The sequence below is a fragment of the Ammospiza caudacuta genome, chromosome 1, assembly GCF_027887145.1.
Source record: "Ammospiza caudacuta isolate bAmmCau1 chromosome 1, bAmmCau1.pri, whole genome shotgun sequence".
Classification (NCBI taxonomy): Eukaryota; Metazoa; Chordata; class Aves; order Passeriformes; family Passerellidae; genus Ammospiza; species Ammospiza caudacuta.
In genome coordinates this window covers 120473213-120489113 of record NC_080593.1, presented here as the reverse complement: position 1 = coordinate 120489113, position 15901 = coordinate 120473213, and the positions used below count along the sequence as shown (strand labels likewise).

Sequence of the window (15901 nt, the reverse complement as noted above, 5' to 3'; positions counted from 1 at the left end):
TAAAAATGAGATTTTAAACCAAAGCTTCTGTGAAGATTCTCATTAAAAACTGAAAGTTGATGGTCTGAGCATGGGTGTGAAGCTTCTCCAAGGCCTGGAGAAGCAGCAGGCAGGTGTGCAGGGGTGAAGGGAAGGACAGAACGGCACAACCCCACATCCACTGGGAGCAAGGGCTCAGTTTCCCTCTTTGTCTGTTAGGTGGGATTGCAGGTTCTAGAACAAAATGCCAAATACTTTTTGTTCCAAAAGAACTTGGCAGGAATCATTAGTTCTGTCACATCACATAGACAGTGATCTGATCATCCTCCAAGCCCTCCCAGTCTGGTTAAAACTTGTCTGCAACACTAGAACTGAGAGCAGACCTCCCTCTCTCTGGGGCCTGCCATCTCCTGGGCTTGAAGCTGGCAGAGTGAATCTCTTTGTCTCCTCAGTCCTGGGTCAGAGCAAATCTCTTGTGAGTTGAAACCCACAGTTTTTTGCATTTGTAGGTTTAGAGGGGTTAACAGCACACAGCAGGAAAAGTGATACCTAAAGAAAAGAACTTTCTGTTTGCTGCTTTAAGAGATGATAAACAACAACTAAAACAAGGTTGTTGAGAGACAAACTGGGAATGTCCAGGCCAGGGGGCTGCATTTCCCCACATGTAACTACTTCTGCCTTTACAGCAAAGCCTTTAGATCTTGCAGATGCCAGAGGCAAGATCATAATGCACATCATTGGATCAGACTCACTTGGTGCTGCTTTTAGAAAGCTCAGCAGATCAGCTGCACTGCAGAACTTCTTCATCATGAATTTCAACATTTCTCACACTCCCTAGAAAACTGTCCTTAATTGGGATACACATCAACACTCTGGATAATTCAGTTTGCATGAGGAGGCTGAGGGTAAGGAAAGCTTTTCCTTAGCATGAAATCCTGCTTTAGAAATGGAATGGTATCTGGATTCCTGCAGAACACCAACAGCAGCACATCTTGTGTGCCCAAACCTGTGAGAATTCCCTCTTCTGTATCTGAGCCTGCTCTTGTTTATGCCCACAGGAACACACATACCTTGCCTGACAGAGACTCCATCACCCAAATATTCACCAAGTCTACACTGATGGGAATTTTTTTGGATGAGTAAAAATGGAGAGGGCCTGACTCCTTTTGTCAAATTTTCCAATTAAGAAAACAATACTAGGATGCCATTAGGATTCCCACATCAGTCCCACAGCAGAAAGTGAACTGCTGTGAACAGAGCCTCCTTATTGAAGCAGATCAGCTCTGAATTTAGAATTTATCAAAGCCTGTGAATTGCCATCTCTGGTCATTTCAAGGGAAGATAACCAGGTTCCTTAGTTATACATTTGAGAGATTTGTTTTCTCTCAGCAGTGTCTCTGAGGGCAGAGGAGAAATGACAGACCTGGCTGCTCAGAAAGCAAGAGGATGCCACAAAGGTTATTTCAGACTGTTAGGGAAAAGGAGTAAAAAAGCTTGGCTTCACTCATTTGTTCTGTAACATCTCTGAGCACAAGGAGGGAACAGGAGGGAAGCAGCAGTGCAGCCTGAATCACCACAGCTGAGCAAGAGGATCTATTGCTGCCTTTCCAAGAGGCACAAATGCCAAGGATGAGTGATAAGTCCCCATGTGCTCCAGAGAACAAGCTACATACAGACATATAAATATATATATATACATATCAAAATTATATTTATCTAAAGGCTGAAGCTCTGGAGGCTGTGACAAACAGAAGGCAAGCAAAATAAAAAGTGTAGTGCATATGATATGAGGTGAAATTATAAAAGAGGTGAGATACAATAAAGATACTGAAGTAGTAGTAGTTCACATAGCAAATATATCTGGGTGGAGTAAAATTAGTAAAAATTTTATTTAGATTATAGAAGAAAATTAGTATGAATAGAGTTTAGTTTTAGTGACTTAAAACCACAGCGAGATGGTTAAAACAAACAAAAAAAAAAAGGATGAAGTGCTTGTAAGAGCACCCATAGCAACAGAATCAAAAATACTGCCAGCATCTGTACTCTCTCTAAGTTTATAAAAAGGATACTGATACTGTAATTGCCTAGACAGCATAGCAACCACCTCCCAAAAAAAAGGGAGATTTCAGACTCGTATGAAAGAATCATTAGCACAAAGTGTATGAACTGGGTCTCGATCCATGTGAGAAATGAAAGGCCATTAATGGTTGCCATGATTGGCACTTCATACACAAAGGGATCTAGATCAGGCAGCCACCATTTGGAGATGCTCCAAGACAACTCCCAGCACCTGATGTAAGAAACTTGGAATGAATTCAAGTGTGTGTGCAGTGGAAGAGGTATCGGTATCAAATACTCACATACTCAAATACTGAATGATCATTCATATTACCAAACCACTAGAAAATCAAATTAACTAGAAACTGAAGTATTTCATCATACACAGCTCTCTGGCATATCTTCATGCTGGCTGGAGCACAGACATCTGACTCCCAGGAATGCCAATAGACTCACGCAGGCACCTCATCATCATTCACCACTCGGGTGTTTTATTTCTTCCCACTGCCATTGCAGCTGTGCAGCTGGATATCCCCATCCTGCTGCCCACACTGCAGTGCTGCTCACAGGACAAGCAGGAGTGGCTACCAGAAAGGAATATAAGAATCTTTTCCTACTCTCCTCCTCTAAACTTAGTCTGAAGCAGTTGTGTTGAGGCGTGCTGGGGAAGCCCTTGTACCAGCTACAGAGCTCCACAAATAACCCCTGTGTTTGATCTGGTTGCTCACTGTTCTGCTACATGAAGCCTATTATTATTTGTTCTTTTAATTATTGTAATTACTCAGTGTTCACTGCATCATCTGTGCTACAGGGAGCATACCCAAGGAAGGAGATTTCTGCTGGAGCTCAGTCAGTCTGTGCAGTCGCTCCTCGTTCCTGCCTTTCCCCTGCTCCACGTCGAGGCTGAAGTTGGAGTGCAAGGAGAAGCTGTCAGGCTGCAGCAACGGGGTCTGCCCTGCTGGAACCTCCTCCTGCAGGGAACCCAAAAATGCACACATCCTTCAGTTCAACAGCACCCTTTTTAAAAGTGTAAATAACTGCACGTGTGCTCCCTCAGGAGCCATGACATGGAGTCACTGTGGAAGCACAGGGACTGGCTGACATTGCATCTGTCAGTTCTTACATGTACAGCACTCTCCACAGCTCTCTGCTTCAGTCTTCTCCTCTCCCTTGCAGAAAGTGGATGCTGTGGCAATAAATTCACTTCTTCTAAGGCAGAAAACATTTCCCCATTAGCACCTGGAAAAACAGGTGAAATCATTCTCAAAGGAATTGAAATACCAGAGAGTGCTCCAACCTATTTATGTTTTGAAACAAGCCAGTATGTTGTACGTGACTCCATCACAGGAGTGTATTCATTACAAATCCTGTTTCTACCCAGACCTTTAAAGCAAATGAGTACTCAAATGAGCACAGCACCTATCTTTGAAAGAGAGAACACTTGGAAAATCAGAGTCATAAATAAATATGCTACATGACATATATAATAACATTACATGCACTGTGTTATATGGAATATGATAACAAAATCTATGCCTTAATCACACATCCTTGGTCATACCTCTGCCTTTTCATGTAACAAAATGTTACATTTTTCTAAAAGAAAATGTATTCTTCTGCTCATACAAGAATAAATAACTACACTTTTTGATCATACTTGTATCACATCACAGTGGGAGGAGTTTAATCTTTTTTTATAATACACATGACCCCTAAGGTCATGTCTGTGCTTCACACTTGTCTATTTCCCCCTCTGTTGCTGACTCTGGAAACTCAAACACAAACTGTTTCAAACAAGTGCTTCTGTTTTTTCCTCCAGGAGAGTACCCCCAGCCTGGGGCTGGCTGCTGGCTTTGCTGCTGCTTGGTGCAGACACTGGGCTCTGTTTCCTACTGCAGCCCCTCTGGCACCCTCAGGAACAGCCCCAGAAAAAGAAAGACTCTGCTCAACAAAACCTCTGCAGAATCCACTGCCACCAACTACTCTTTGTGACAACAAAGTCATGTTTTGGAAAAGTGGTTAGTCCGGTATATCACATAAAAAAAATTAAAGGACAAATTAAAAAAAAAAAATTAAAGGACAAATGTGTGTCAATTCTAAACATAAGAATTAAACAGTTCTTTTGACTGAAAATTGACATACTTAGGTTTGAAAAATAAATTTGATTGATATCAAACAAGTTCAGAATAATAAAAAGAGGTCTTTTTAAAAATTCTTTTATATTGTCAGTTGTTTTTTTTCCCTAAAAATACATTTTTATTCTCCTCTCATCTTTTCTCCTCCCCAGTTTCACTAACAGTACTCATGCTCTTATCACAAATGTTTCAAATAAAAAAATCAAAGTATTATTTTGAAATGGTGTAAGGCTAACAAATCATGTATCAGAATTCCAGCTACAAGACCGGCTGAACTTCACTATATTCAAAACAGTGCTATTACATGGAATATAAAAAATGGTTTAACAGTGTGAATTTGTCACAACAAAGGGCAAGCTTAAGAATTTATTTGTACCATTAGTGTATCATCAGTATCAGATGCTACCTGTTCCTGTAAGCATCAATCATTCAGATCCTGCTGAACAGAGATGCTTTTAAATCATTCCATTAACACTAATGGATTCTAGGGTTTTCAATGAGGCAAAAAAAGGAAACAAGAAACTAATTTATTTCTAACTGCCTCAAACACTTTATTTCTAACTGCCTCAAATTTCAGAGCCCTAGGACATAAACTCGTATGTAATGCTGACATAACAGATGTCAAAACTGAGTTGGATTTTAAACCCAACTAAAAAAAACCTCAAGCAAAACAGAGGGAAGTGTTGCACTGCTCTTAGGAAATGGCAAACACTGTTACCATAACCCCCTGTATTTCACCAAGGACCCTCAGACAATGTGAGCAGCACAATTCACAGAGAAGGCAGCCCACAGAGACAATGACAGTTTTTATTTTTCATTTCAGGGATGGAAGTCACCAGATTAATATTCAGAATGTTAGTAGCTATTTCTAAAGCCCAAACAATGCAAAGGATAACATATTTTTAGTTAATGAATACAGCTCACTATTGAAGAACATGGTTTGCATCAGCCATAAATGATCTGGGGGAAAAGGAAAAAAGGGGGTGGGGGGAATAAAAAATATGTTAGGTTAACTCAAACACCTCACTAAACTGCAAGTACCAGGTGATGGGAAGAAGAAGGGAAAGGGTTAGAGCACTATAAATACCATGAACCTTAGGAAATAACCAAGAACACTCCGTTACTGAGCTGGCAGCCTCCCAGCAGATGAAAGGACACAGTTCACAGAAGGCACAGGTTGGATATTTGTCCACACAATACTGCTGATGGTGAACAGGGATTCAAAAATGCTAATTCCAGCTGGTGAAAAACAACCTGTGAAAGGCTTGTGAAATGCAATCAGCTACAGTTCACTGGAAGCTGGAAGAGCCCTGCATGTGTGCCCTGCATCTTGTGTTCCTCTCCATGAGCCTGTCCTGGCTGAGATGGGATATTTGGCTCCAGCCTGGACTGGTGGGCTCTCCTGAGGCATCCTTTCACCACTGGGCTGCACTAACACACAGTAATGCTTAACCTGAGAAGGAAGGTATTGCAGGGAGAACCAAATGCACTGAACAAGGCTGAAAGCCCCACCCTGTGCCACGTTCTACCCTGTACTCCAGGACTTGCACATTAACAGAATGGGCTTGAATACACTTCAAATGAAAAATTCTGCTTTTAACCAAAGCCAGAGATAATAATAATCAGTTTACAGAAACACTGTTTCATTAAAAAGTACCTGCTTGACTCTACTGCATCTCCCCTACAGCAAAGAATAAAAACCTTGCAAGATGATTTCCCATAGATGACTGTAAGAAATTTCAAGATACTGAAATGCCTGCTAATGGAAAATAACATGTAAAGGCCTGAGCTGGTTGGGTTTTTCTAGTAACTGGAAATAGAAGAGCCCTTTTACATCCACCCATATAAAGGCTGAATAGAGAGACATTACATGAGGCAGTCTGTACAAAAATCTTTAGAAAACTAAAAATCTTCTGCTTCAGATGATGAAGAAGTGACAATGTCTATGGGTGTAATGCTGCAAGTGAAATGAAATAAAATATGAGCAGCAGAAAAGTGACTAATTTAGCATGAATTGCTATTTTATACCCATATAATCATACTTAAAATCAAGCATGCTTGTAAATCAAAAGAATAACCATGAAAAGAATTGCTGACTGTCTAAGACTTTTGTATTTCACTGTGGACAGACTGCAATTGTAAGCTGTGATTGTCAATAAATTATTTGCAGCAGAACAATAGAAAAGCATTGCCCGTGCTACCATTGTAACACATTTCCTGAATAAATATTGGCTTTTCCTTATCCAAAGCTGGGAAGATGTCAAAAAAAGCCTCTTGAAAGCCTCCCAGAGCAAGATGCTTTCTCATGAAAAGATGCAAGGTGGTGACGAGCAACTGAGCACCATCATTAAATTTAAGTGTCACCTACACAATTTTGTTGCAGTAAAATTTCATAAATCTCTGCATTTTAATTTGGAGACATAACTTCCTAATACTTCAAAGCAATCACCATAGCTACAACACTGCAATTTTTAAAACAATAATAATCATTTTAGAGACACAGCTTTAGACTAAACCATGTGTCTGTACACCCACAGATTGGTTAAGGGGAGGTAGAAACTCACCAATAAAAGCACTATCCGATTCCAACAGGGAATTTTTCTGGAATTCATTAGATTTGTTCCTGAACTACAAAAGAAAGAGAAAAAAAATGGAAATTCAGAGGCTTTAATACATTTCTAGGGCCAAATGATAATTAATGTAAATTAATTGCCAAACTTCTGCAAAGCAAAGAGCAGCTCTACGGTGTTAATGTTCTACTAACCCTGACTTTGTGGTTCTAAAAACCCAATACATTTTTAAAGAATTCATGTTCTTTTTAAGCACTAGGGTTTGGTTTTTTTCCTTTTCAGTATAAATCCCATTTGCTGAAATTGCCTACACATGACAGCTGTTGTGGTAATTTGTGTAACACAGACATTTCCATCAAGAAATTGCTCTGTGTCACTCTGTGTAAGGTTCAGAACAGTCAGTGCTCCAAGTGAGCTTTGCACTTAAGGTTTGTATGAAGTATTGATCAAATGAAGAATAATTTCTTATGTTTAATTATCCCACCACATAGAATCTTTGACATTAAAGCATTAAAATAACAAATTTCTACATCATAATAGCAAGCACTAAGACCAATACTCATAGCTCACATCATAGTTGCAACCATTTATTACAGAAATCCTACTGAGGAATAATTTATGTTGAAAACCACTCTAAAATCAAAGCAGTAGAAACTACCAGAGGAAACAGAAGAAGAGAAAACAAATATTTTACTGCAAAGCACTGCTCTGAATGATAATTTCAGGCATTAAATTACAACAATAAAGTGCATTAATATGATTATTTTTTTAAATAAAAACTGTTTCATTTCTGCATTTAGTTACAGTATTATCCTCAAGGTTAATGTCTTTGCTGTTGCACAGTCTCCTGTTTTTCACTGCTTCACATTCCCATGAGATAGAACTGAACTCTGTTATTCAGTATTTGGGGTTAGTGCAGGATAATTCTAATTTGATAGCACTTTATTTTGCTCTTTTCACCAAGTCAGAAAATAAACATTCCATTTGAGAACAGATCCAATTCTTGACTGGCAAATGGATCACTTAAACCACCTGAATTCAGAGCAACTGCTTCTGCTTGGCTTTTTCTACTAATTCTCACTCCCAGCAGCAATAAAATAAGTACCAATGAATATGAAGGGAAGAGAGTTAAAGAATCAGGCCATCTCTATAAGCAACTTGTATGTCAAGTTTAAAGAAGCTGTTGTGGAAGGTGTGGACTAGAAAAAGAAGTAAATTATTTCGCTATCTTGTTAACTGTCATTCCTTTCTTCAGTGAAAGACACAATATTTCTCACACTTGAAAAAGTAATATAATAAAAAACCTTTTATTCTTACCAGGCCCATGGTTTGTGGGTAGCTGTCCAAAGCAGGATCCTCTTGATCATCAAAATCTACACAGACAAGAGACAAAATGACAGGGTTGACATAAAAATAGTTAATAACAAAACATATTTTATCAGCTTATTATTGCAAAAAATGAAGATCAGTATGCATTACATCTTTAAATATACATAAATTGTGCTGAAGGAATGGGTTTTTAAAATGTTTGAATGCCATAATTATTCCAGTTTCCTTATGTAAATTTAAGTAGAATCAGAGAAATCAAACAGAAATCTGTAGTCTGTTACTTGTAATCTGTGTTTTGGCTCCTGGCAGGGAATAACAACCACAGCAGGGACTGCAGAAAGCCCCAAGAGCAAATGTACATTCAACATGCTAAGCACACCACACTTCCAGCCTTCAAAGGGAAGTTGATCCTGACAGAGATCATTTCACAGAGGAAAGTGATAAGAATATATGTGCTTTTATCTCAGGATAAAAATCTCAGTTCTGGAGAGCACAGAGAACCATCCTGAAAGTTATGCTACCAATGACCCAATGCATGCTGGAAATGCAAAGAAGCAGAACTGAAGTTACCTTTCATGTTTAGTTTAAATTTTCAAATAAATTATTTTATTGGATTGGTTTTGAGGCAGAGATGCAAGAAACAGCCCCTTACTCAGTGTGTAGCTGTCCTTCTGTCCAGCAAAACAGCACTGTCAGTCCTCCTGGCCTGAGTCCCAGCCCACCCCTGTCACACTGCTCCAGGGTGCAGCACCCAGCACAGCAACACCAAACCTGCCCCTGGGGCTTTCCCTCACACCCCCCACGATAACAATCATCCACAGGCCTGCAAACACTGCCTCCCTTATAGGGACACAGCTAGAATTTAAAATCTTGGCATATTTAAAACGCTGATTTCTCAGTTTATAGTTTCATTAACAGACAACATATTCCTCTTTCACATAAAGAAAAAAACAAACATATCAGAGGGAAAACTGTATAAAAAGCATGTAAGGCAAAGAACACTTACACACAGTGTGGGAAAGAAGGTATGCCTTTGCCACAAAAGCCCATAACTCATTATTTCACCCACAGTATAAAAGTACATACTGCTTTAATTCATCTTCTTTCTACCTTAAATCAGACAATAAAACCACTCATCTATTTTCAGCAAGAGGAAGGTGATGAATTTGTCTCTGAGGAAAATAAACTGGAAACAGAGAGATGGCAACTAATTCTCTTGCTAGGTATTCAGTGACAGACTATAAAGTTAAATCATGTTGTTAAGCAGTAGGAGAGAGAAAAAGCTGTTCAAGGAGCCTCTAGAAGCATCAGTAGAAAATACTAAAAATCAGCTGCCTATCAACTAATCTAACCTGAAGAGGCCTTTCCTTGGATGTCATCATGGAAGCCTACATTATCCATTAGCAGAAGTCTCAAAGACTCCATGTGCTTGAAATTAATGGAAAAGGCAAATTTGCTTTTTAGATGGTGGAGGTTTCTCTGCAGAAAACATTAAATGAAAACTTTCTCAGACTGGTCTATTAAAAATTACTCTAATGGCAGAAAACCAGAACCAAGCTCCAGAGAGATCTCAGCTGAAGCCAGTGAATTATTTTTCAGCATTTCAGTCAATCTCATAAAGAGGGACACTGAAGTCAAGCCTACACATTCCATTTAGGCATTAAAAGATACTCACAACCATGTAATTAACACAGCATGTGACACAGATGTGCTTATTTGCAAGTGTGATGTTCTATTATCCAATATAGCCCACACTGCTTGAACAGCAGCTCATCTGTCCAAGACAGAACAGGGATCATCTTTAACACTCAACAGGGAACTGAACACAGCTGTCACCCTTCACATCTTGCTATCACATCTCACAGGTCTGGCACCAGCTCAAAGCCTCAAAGCACCAGTGACCAGAAGAGGCATTCAGTTTTTCCAAAGCAGTATGCAAAAATGCAAATATTTTCCTTCCATGTGTGCTTGGTTTTGTTTAATGCTCAACTTTTACCTAAGGCTAGTAAAGTCTGAGGAGCAATTCCATGGGTGACTGTGGCAAGGTGGGGGCTGTGGGAAGATGCCAGGGGACACCCTCAGCGGGGCACAGCTGCTGCAGGACACAGTAGGGAAACATCTTTGTCATGTTTGTGATGCCTCTGCAAACAAATTAGAGCAAGAGCAAATCAGAGCATGGCAGTAGGACTGACAGATCTGTGAGAAGCAGCCCTGGAGGCACCAAGGCCAGAGAAGGAGGAGGAGGAAGTGCTCAAGTGCCAGAGCAAAGATTCCCCTGCAGCCCCTGCAGGACACTAAGGTAGAGCAGATTGAAAGGTGCAAGAAGACAGAAGCAGCAGAGAGAAACTGCTGTGTAATGGCCAAAATGCCCCTTCCCAAGGCTGACACCACTCACTGCATCACAGAGGTAAACTGGTACCTGGGCTGGTACCAAGGAAGGGAAGCAGGGACACTGAGAATGAAGGAGTGAAACTGGGCACAGAAAAGGGACAGAATTTATTTTCTGCTACTCAAAGTCAGTCATCAAACATTTAGGCTTATAGTAATTAGGTTAATTTTCCCCAAGTCAGGTCTGTTTTGCCCACAATAGCAGCTGCTAACCAATCTCCCCACCTGCACCTTGGCTAACAAGTTTTATTCTTCATGTTTCCCAAAGGGCAGGAGTGAGGAGACATAAGCAAGAGAGCAGGAGTGGGAGTCTGGCTGCTAGCAAAGGCTAAGCACCACAGAAATAAAGTTAAAGTTACTTTCTCTTCAGAAATTTAGTTAGACCACTCTGAATTACAGAGGCAAACACGGTTCCAAGAAATCTGATTCTTTCACTCAAAACTGAGTTCATTTGTACAGCTTTAAGCAACTCTCATTATAATTTTAAATATTCTCTAAAACAACTGGAAATACTGCTCTTTCATGACTGTTTGTAAAAGATACCTGAATGAACCCTACATTTGGAATTAACTGTAGCAAAAAAAAGAGATAATACATCTGCTTTCACTGCTTCTGCCATATGCAGCCAAAATACTTTCCATGTTAGGCTGCTAATGTTTACTATCTTAGGATCATCTCTATTTAGTGACACAAGCAACATTTTCCTTCCAGAACCTCCAAGTAGTTACAGTATCTCACAGGTGGTTTCTAAAGCAAAGGCTTTTTATAGCTATAATGCAAATTGGTTTACATGGTTTCTGAAACTTTAAAATAAATCAACCCATGGTAATGGAAATTAAAAAAAATTCATCCATTAAAAGGAGACCAAGTTGAAGATACACTGGCTGTATTTTAATCCATTCACAGCTCAAAGCCATCCTACTTCCTCTATTAGAACTCAAGAATTGCTCCATGGAGCTTATGTGCTAACACTTTTTTCACAGTTCAGCAAAAGAGTTTCACAGTTCTGTAGTTTTCTCCAATAAACAGCAGCAAAACCACTTTTCCTTTAGAATTTTTAAATGTATGAGGCACTAGTTAAATTACTTTCAGGGAACTAAAGAGAAACAATCACAAGTAATTGAAAAACCCCAAAACTAAGTACAAAACCACAAAAGCTCCCCTAAACATTCTATCATTCTTATGTTTAGATTACAATAGACTTTCAGTGTTCTGGTGTTTTAGTGTTTCACACTGCAGTGCTGACAGTGCACTTGAAAGAAGTGAAACTAGAGCTAGTGGGTTTTAATTCTTACCAAATACAAACCACATCATCTCAAAGATTTTTGTGTATCTCAGAGCATTCATTCCTCACCTTCTGTTTCTCTCCTCATTCTCATTTTGTCAAGTTTCCTCTGCTGCTCCCTCAACAGTGCCTGCTGTTGAATCTCTAGAGTCTGGTCATCTTTTGGAGGATCAGGATACATGTGCCTCAAGACCATACGTGTTTCAGGATCTAGAGCAAAGAGATGAAATTTACATTTATTCCCTACATTACCATTTCTGAAAAGCATTTTAAAGAGTCATAAAATAACCATTAAAAATAAAAGTGTTAATGGCCAAGAGGATGAGCAACTTAGCAATGATTTTACAATTTTACTATATTAAAAATACATCTTTTCTGGTAAAGAATGAACAGAAAATTACACAGAAGCATTATTTGTTGGTTGATAAAAAAGTCAAACTCAGTCTATTTTCAGTAACACCATGATATCAAATGCACAAGAAGTTTAAGCAGCAGGGACAAGAAGACAGGTCAGTGCTCTGAGTGATGACACAGTATTGTGAGGCCAAGAATTCCATGGAATGGCAGGAACAGCCCCACAGAGAGATACACACACACACAAAATACTGCCCACAAAGTCCATTGCATGGCCAGTAGCTCATGAAGCTGCCTGATCTTTATTTTTGTCTTTAAATCCTGCATGCAATGGGAAGTGGAGAAAGAAGATGTTTTCCTACCCTTCTTCATCAGTAACAAGAAGATGTACCTGCCTTTGTACTTAAGTTCATTAAATTCCCAGATATTCTGTATATTGACAGGATCTTGTGCCTCCTTCAAGGAAGGTCTCCGAGCTGGAGCCTGCAGACGAAGCCTGGCCATCTCAAATATGTCCCTTGGATTCTTCTCTCTCCTCCTGCTGGACAGGTTTGTAGAACAAGCAGAGAGCAATTTAACACCACGCTATTAATGAGTTGGATGGAAATACTGATAATGTTCAGATTTTTTATCTTTAAATAAAGCTATCAAAACAGGAAAATATATTTGAAAGTAAAGACACTGCATACTGTGTTATAAAAAAGAGATAACCTACTTAAAATAAAAAAAAACCCTCATACTTTACAGAGTGGAACTAAGGCTGGTAATTAGATGTGCCTTTTCCATTTAACTGGTATGATTAGCTAATGCATTCTGGAAGCAAACCAAATTGATTAAATAAAGAGAATATGATTTTCCAGTAAGAAAGAAAGTACTTCCACAACAGTACAGTATTTATAAGCATATTCAGCAGCTGTAGTACTGCAGTTTACAGGCATAAATTATGCCCTAGAAAAAAAGGTAATGAGATATAATTCTGCCTTAGACATCTGCTTTAGACCACTCTTCAAGGCAGAGCACTGCAGCTTCTTATCTTACCAGTACAGCCACTCTTACAATAAATTTTAGCATGAGTCTTGGAAAAAACACAAACACACTAAAAAAAAAAAGGAAAAAAAATATTTACAAGTTCTACCTTGGTATTTTCATTCTACTCATGTATATTGGTCAGCTACACAGTAAGTTCCTGTGAAAAATCTAGCTTTTGAAAGAGAAGATTAAATTCTTACCGTGTAATTGGTACATTATCATGACTGGCCACATTTAGCAACTGTTCCTGCAGTCGCCTCTCTTCACTACGAAGCTGTTTCCTCATCTCTGATAATTCATTGATCACATTCTTCCTTTCCTCTGGAATTTAGCACAAATAATTTAAAAATAAAGCATATCAGAGCAACTTTGCTGTCTACTTATAAACATAAGTAAAAAATAAAGGGAAAAAACACATATGAGGAAATGTGGATTAAAAAAAGGATTGTACAAACACAAGAATCACAATATTTAATATACTAGAAAGATCAGAATTTATATTTTAAGACAGCACAAGGATGAGAACCTCTTAACAGCAGAAGACATACAAATGTCACTGGAAATGTTTCACTGTATTTAAAAAAGGAAAAGCTATGGGATACAAGTGGGTGTAGCCAGCAAAAAGGCTTAATTTGAAATATGCAAACCTACATAGTCTTCAGATAACAGGAACTGCAGTGGTATCTGCAAGCACTTAGTATAATTTTTTTCCCTGACTCAAAAGTTGATATCTGTCTGCCTAGTGCAGATTCTCTTAAGTGGTCAAGAGTTCCAACTTCAATTTTTATTACATGCTTATGTTGACTTTTCAGACCTGCTTTGGATCTGTGCTGTTTTTTGTGGTCAGGACAGCATTCCTCCACAAGTTAAATCAGTTTCAGAAATTCCTCATTTTCCAAATAACATACTTAGAGCTGGATATTTGACTGACTTTTAGATTTTAGTGTCCAGAACTTAGCAGGCAAGTCTTACTAGTTTAAATCCTCAGAAACGAGACTCAGTTTATATGTCTTTATTTCTCTCTTGACAGAAGGTCTGAGTCAATAAATTTCCAAAGGCTGAATTAAGAACCGCTCTGCTTTCCATTTAGTGGAAAATTCACAAATCCCTGGAATGGCCTCAGGTACTTTCTGCTGCAGGCTAGCACCATTTGTAGGCCATCACTTACATTTCATTTCGTTTTACTTACTGCTACATTTACATATACAAGTATATTTCTTATATACTTGTAAAAAAAGTATCAGCAGAAAGATTACTGCTCTCCACCCACATATTGCCAGGATAACTAATATAAAAAAAACCAAAGGAGATCCTTCTAGCACTTCTGAATTTTAGAACAACCAGTGAAATCTAAGAGGAATGAGGAGAGGATTAGGCAGACTAACAAAGGTAGGTAGAATTTAAGGGTTAGAGCTGCAATGCTCTACACTCTGTTGGTCTAATCCCTTACTGCACCAATCCAAAACTTTCCCCTTTTGCCATATTCTGGGCACAGTGGTACCACTGTTCCAAGAGATCCAGCACTTCTCATGCAGACTATTCCATTACCAGAGTTTTTACAAAAACATGTTTCCTTATGATGACGCATAATGAATGCATTATCATTTTGTCTTAAAAACTCAGACATACCATACTTAAAAACTCAGACATACCAGTACATTGATAGTACTAAGAGAGAAAACACCTAGACAGAAATGCAAACTTGAAAGGACTCTTCTTTTGCAGGCAAGAAAAGGTACTGTAACAGAGAAGGGGTTTGCTGTAATAGGAAGTGAGCCTGCAATGAGGACAAGTACCCACCTAATGAACGCAGCTGATTTCTTCGAGCAGGGACAGGTGGAGAAGGAGCTCTGGGCTGTGGAGGATCCTAGTGACCATCATCAATATCAAATGTCATTTGTAAAAGGAAGAAATTGCAGTACATTTTAATTCCTTATTTTACAGCTAATGTACACTAACAGTTGGAAGTCAGAACAGTAAACTTACAGGTTGTGAATGCCTAAAATTTTTAAATCTGATCTTTCAATGTATAATCCAAAATTACTATGACAATACCTATAATGCACTATTCAGAGTTCTAAACAAATCTATTCCAAGTACTGCTAAAGAAATAAACTGACCTACCTCCAGAGCATTATCCACTTTTAGGAAATTTAGGGAAAACAATGGTTTAAAGTATGACATAAAATATTCTCTGAAACTATAAAGTATTTAGCTCAGTTCAGACAAAGAGTTGGTAAAAACAAACAAACAAACACTTTCTCAATAAAAAGACAAAAGTATAGCCTGAGATTCAAATCTCATAAACAATTATTTAATCTACTCTCTTCTAGGAGAAATTTATTTTAAAATCCAAAAAAGCCCCAGAGAAGACTATCAAGTAAAAGAAATGAGAGGTCTCAGAACCACTACTGTAACTCATTTGTGATGCAGAGAAGAAAGCAAAGCATATTAGGAGTAATAATCTCCTTGCACTTTGAAAAACGTAAAGATTACATAAGAAGGTCAGTAGCTACAAATCAACATTAAATTTCATGCCTGAGCAAAGTTCTTCTGTGAGTGAAAATGATGAGCTGCTAGATTACATGTAAACTTTCTTATCCTAAATCTTGAGATCATCAGACCCCTTGTAAGGGTCTGGACAGTGTAATATCCTCTCCAAAATGAGGTACTCATTCCTACAGAAAATGCACATGCTGAAAAAAACCTAAAATAACCCACCTCCAAAAAAAATTCTCCAATACTTGAAATAAAATTTAACCTTAAATTTCAGA

General features: G+C 38.5%; 1 protein-coding gene across 3 annotated transcripts in view; it reads right to left on the bottom strand.

The window, feature by feature from the left end:
• Positions 1–15901, bottom strand: part of CSPP1 (centrosome and spindle pole associated protein 1) — a 62325-nt gene that overhangs the window by 2407 nt on the left and 44017 nt on the right. For all 3 annotated transcript variants that reach the window (XM_058801620.1, XM_058801630.1, XM_058801638.1), the window contains 8 exons: positions 14928–14994; positions 13328–13448; positions 12494–12639; positions 11814–11954; positions 8060–8115; positions 6737–6800; positions 3161–3276; positions 2858–3008 (listed from right to left, as the gene is read on the bottom strand). In XM_058801620.1, the coding sequence (XP_058657603.1) occupies positions 2858–3008; positions 3161–3276; positions 6737–6800; positions 8060–8115; positions 11814–11954; positions 12494–12639; positions 13328–13448; positions 14928–14994 (862 nt within the window). The remainder of the gene's footprint in view (positions 1–2857; positions 3009–3160; positions 3277–6736; positions 6801–8059; positions 8116–11813; positions 11955–12493; positions 12640–13327; positions 13449–14927; positions 14995–15901) is intronic.